This window comes from Polyodon spathula, unplaced genomic scaffold (genome assembly GCF_017654505.1).
Source record: "Polyodon spathula isolate WHYD16114869_AA unplaced genomic scaffold, ASM1765450v1 scaffolds_2703, whole genome shotgun sequence".
NCBI classification, from domain to species: Eukaryota; Metazoa; Chordata; class Actinopteri; order Acipenseriformes; family Polyodontidae; genus Polyodon; species Polyodon spathula.
This window is the reverse complement of record NW_024474171.1, coordinates 1-3,264: the sequence shown is the minus strand read 5'-3', so window position 1 is coordinate 3,264 and position 3,264 is coordinate 1. Positions and strand designations below refer to the sequence as shown.

General features: G+C 40.7%; 1 protein-coding gene across 1 annotated transcript in view; it reads left to right on the top strand.

Annotated features, from left to right (window-relative positions):
• Positions 1-2,598, top strand: part of LOC121310861 (tripartite motif-containing protein 16-like) — a 3,527-nt gene extending 929 nt beyond the window's left edge. The window contains exons 4-5 of the mRNA XM_041243794.1: positions 401-466; positions 967-2,598. Of these exons, the coding sequence (XP_041099728.1) occupies positions 401-466; positions 967-1,502 (602 nt within the window). The 3' untranslated portion in view covers positions 1,503-2,598. The remainder of the gene's footprint in view (positions 1-400; positions 467-966) is intronic.
• The last annotated feature ends 666 nt before the right edge of the window (positions 2,599-3,264 follow it).

The window sequence follows — 3,264 nt, the reverse complement described above, 5'->3', positions numbered from 1 at the left end:
TGTTTGTATAATCATTATTTTTAAACTATAATATCGTCCCACTGCGGCTCTCAGTGATGCAGTTTTGCGATTGCTTCAGCTCACATGCAGCAGTTTCCTCAGGCTGTGTGACTGACATATAGAGTTGTGTCAGATTGAATATTCCCTTCAGCCGAGGAGTGGAGAGGACAGACAGACCAATGAAATCGCAGGAAGAGGGAAACAGTTGTATTATTGGCTGATCGCCCCAAAACACCAAAAATAACGCCTGATAACTGGTGGAGCAGGGAGCAGGGAGGAGGGAGGAGGGAGGAAGGAGGAACGGGGACTGATGATGCAGGGAGGAGGGAGTGATTTGAGGATGCAGCAGACAATGACTGTTGTGTGTTTCAATTCTATTTCTCTCTTTTCTTCTGCCCAGTGAATGAAGTTGCAGTTTACAGTCTGCAGGCTCCAGAGCCAAGGAACAGAGCTGAGTTTTTAAAATGTAAGTCTGTTTTCACTGAAACATTTGATTGAAAGATGTGTCACTCCATTGTGAGAAGAGCTAACACTATTCACAGATACCAAGATATTTAGGGAGAGGAAGATCTGACTGGGAAAAATATAAACAAATGCCCCCCCCAGTGGATATGCATGTATTCACCTGTCCCAATACTTGCTGGAGGGGAGCATATCATATTTTACAATGATTAGCATCATGACTGTGGGCATTGATTGCCAGCTGCAAAATGAATTCACACAAACTCACCCAAAATACAAATAATCCTTTTACTCCCTTCTGTACCTTTGTACCTCAATGCCTCTTCTGTTTTCAAGCTGTAGCCTTCTCTCAGAAACAGCCTTTATAAAAAGACCCTGCTGTAATATGTATTGATCAGTCTGTCTTTGTGTTGGTTCTGTACCATTCAAACCTAGTGGAGATTTTCTCAATGATTTGACTTTTCTAATCTTCTATCCTCTACCCGTCCTCTTCTCTTCAATCAGATTCCTGTCAGCTCACACTGGACCCAAACACAGCTCACAGAAACCTCTATCTGTCTGAAGGGAACAGAAAGGTGACATGGAGGATAGAGACCCAGCAATGTGCTGATGATCACCCAGAGAGATTTGATATCTGGGCCCAAGTGCTTTGCAGAGAGGGTTTGTCTGGGACTCGCTGTTACTGGGAGATTGAGTGCAGTGGGGGAGGGGCTTCTATAGGAGTCACATATAAAGGAATCAGCAGGAAAGGACGGGATCATTCCTGTGCTCTTGGATTCAATGACAAGTCCTGGAGTTTGTTCTGCTCTGATTTCAGTTACACTGCCTGGCACAATAACAATAAAACTGCAATAACTGCCCCCCTCTCCCCCAGAATAGGAGTGTATCTGGACTTTAATGCCGGCACTCTGTCCTTTTATGGCGTCTTTGACACAATGACCCTCCTGCACAGATTCCAAACCACATTCACTGAGCCGCTCTATCCTGGGTTTAGGTTTTGGGTTTATGATTCCAGTGTAACAATCTGCCAGCTGAACTAGACTGTCTTGTGTTGTAAGAAACCCTTTGTATTGAACTCCCTGTCTGTCCTCTCCACTCCTCGGCTGAAGGGAATGTTCAATCTGACACAACTCTGGATGAAAGTTAGGGGGAAAAACGGCGCCTCCTGCAGAGTGAAACGAGGTGAATTATTTGTTTTTACACTTGGGGCCGAGGCAGACTCATTTTTACTGTTTAATCTGTCAGGGGAGTGTTTTTGTAATTGTAAACACTCACAACTGGACAGCTGTTTCAGTATCAAATGTTCAATATGTCCTGAGTATTTATTGATTACAAACACATACACAGCACCAAGTGGCAGACTTAGTTGGCATCTCTGCACAGTGCTAGAATTCCCACAGCAAGTACTGAGAAGTATCTCTTAAAGTGATTGTAGCTCACTAAATAATCCCACAATGTGTTCCTATATTGCACTTCCATTGGCTACATAGGTCTCAAATGTGCAGGTTTGAAAAACATGACGGGCAGGATTCTCAGAAAACCATGATCTTGTTTTGAATTGGATTTTGTCTATCAAATGGATATTTATAGATATTTATAGTATCTATCTGAACTATTTGGGATTTAGGTGCATCTGGCAAATCTATAAACCCTGGGGATTCATACATACCTTTATACAGGCAAGCAATAGGTACAAGATGCCTTTTCCTCGTGTTGTTATTAGAATTTTGTTTGTAAAGGATCCCATTCTGAAATAGTTGGATAATTACCCTAACGAGCATTTAATTAGATGCACCGGGTCTACTCGTCAGGCAGTTCAAAGTTTCAATATTATAACTGTTTGCTTATTTGAACAATAATGTGAGTGAAATATCATCACAAGAAAGAAGACATTTCCATGGATATCGTAAATCACAATCAAACTGCATTACATGTGCAATCTGCCCACAGTGGAAAAGCAGAAACGTGTTTTAAGCCTGGCCTTTGTCGCCCTCTTCAGGACAAACTGTGCAGCTGCGCAGAGCCTGATTGAAAGCAATTATTTTCACTTGGTGTGGTTCCATTGGAAATGTAGGGCCCTATTCACACAACCTTGAGGACTGTTCTAAGCGCTGTTTTATTAAAGACTCTTTATTGTAGCTTAAATCAAGTTAAATCAAGTTGTTTAGAGAGGGTGAGGAGTTTATTTGTTAATTTTATTGGTTATTATTATTCAAAGCACTGTTTAATGTCAGCAGTCTTTATAATCACGTTTTAAATTAAAACCAAAACATGAATGTAAATAAGCACCATTTTAATACCCTTTATTTTATGTTTCTGTGCTTAAATTAATGCAAACCTTTTTTCCCCTGTACTTTTCCTTTAAATATTTTGTAAAGTTTTAATTTTCAATAAATGTTTTGTTCTGCACCTACTTCTGAAATGAACATAAACTAAGTGGACTGTCAACAGCAGCTGCTCTCTGGAAATGTGAAGAACACAAAAAAGCTTTGGATAAAATGTTAAACACACATAAAAGATATTCTACTATAACAATGAGCACACAGTGTTGCTTTAACTAAACAATACCAGCAGAGCAGCCCGTTTCATACAGGTCTTTGTAACTAAACAATACCAGCAGAGCAGCCTGTTTCATACAGGTCTTTGTAACTAAACAATACCAGCAGAGCAGCCTGTTTCATACAGGTCTTTGTAACTAAACAATACCAGCAGAGCAGCCTGTTTCATACAGGTCTTTGTAACTAAACAATACCAGCAGAGCAGCCTGTTTCATGCAGGTCTTTGTCCAGTGACTGCTGGGTC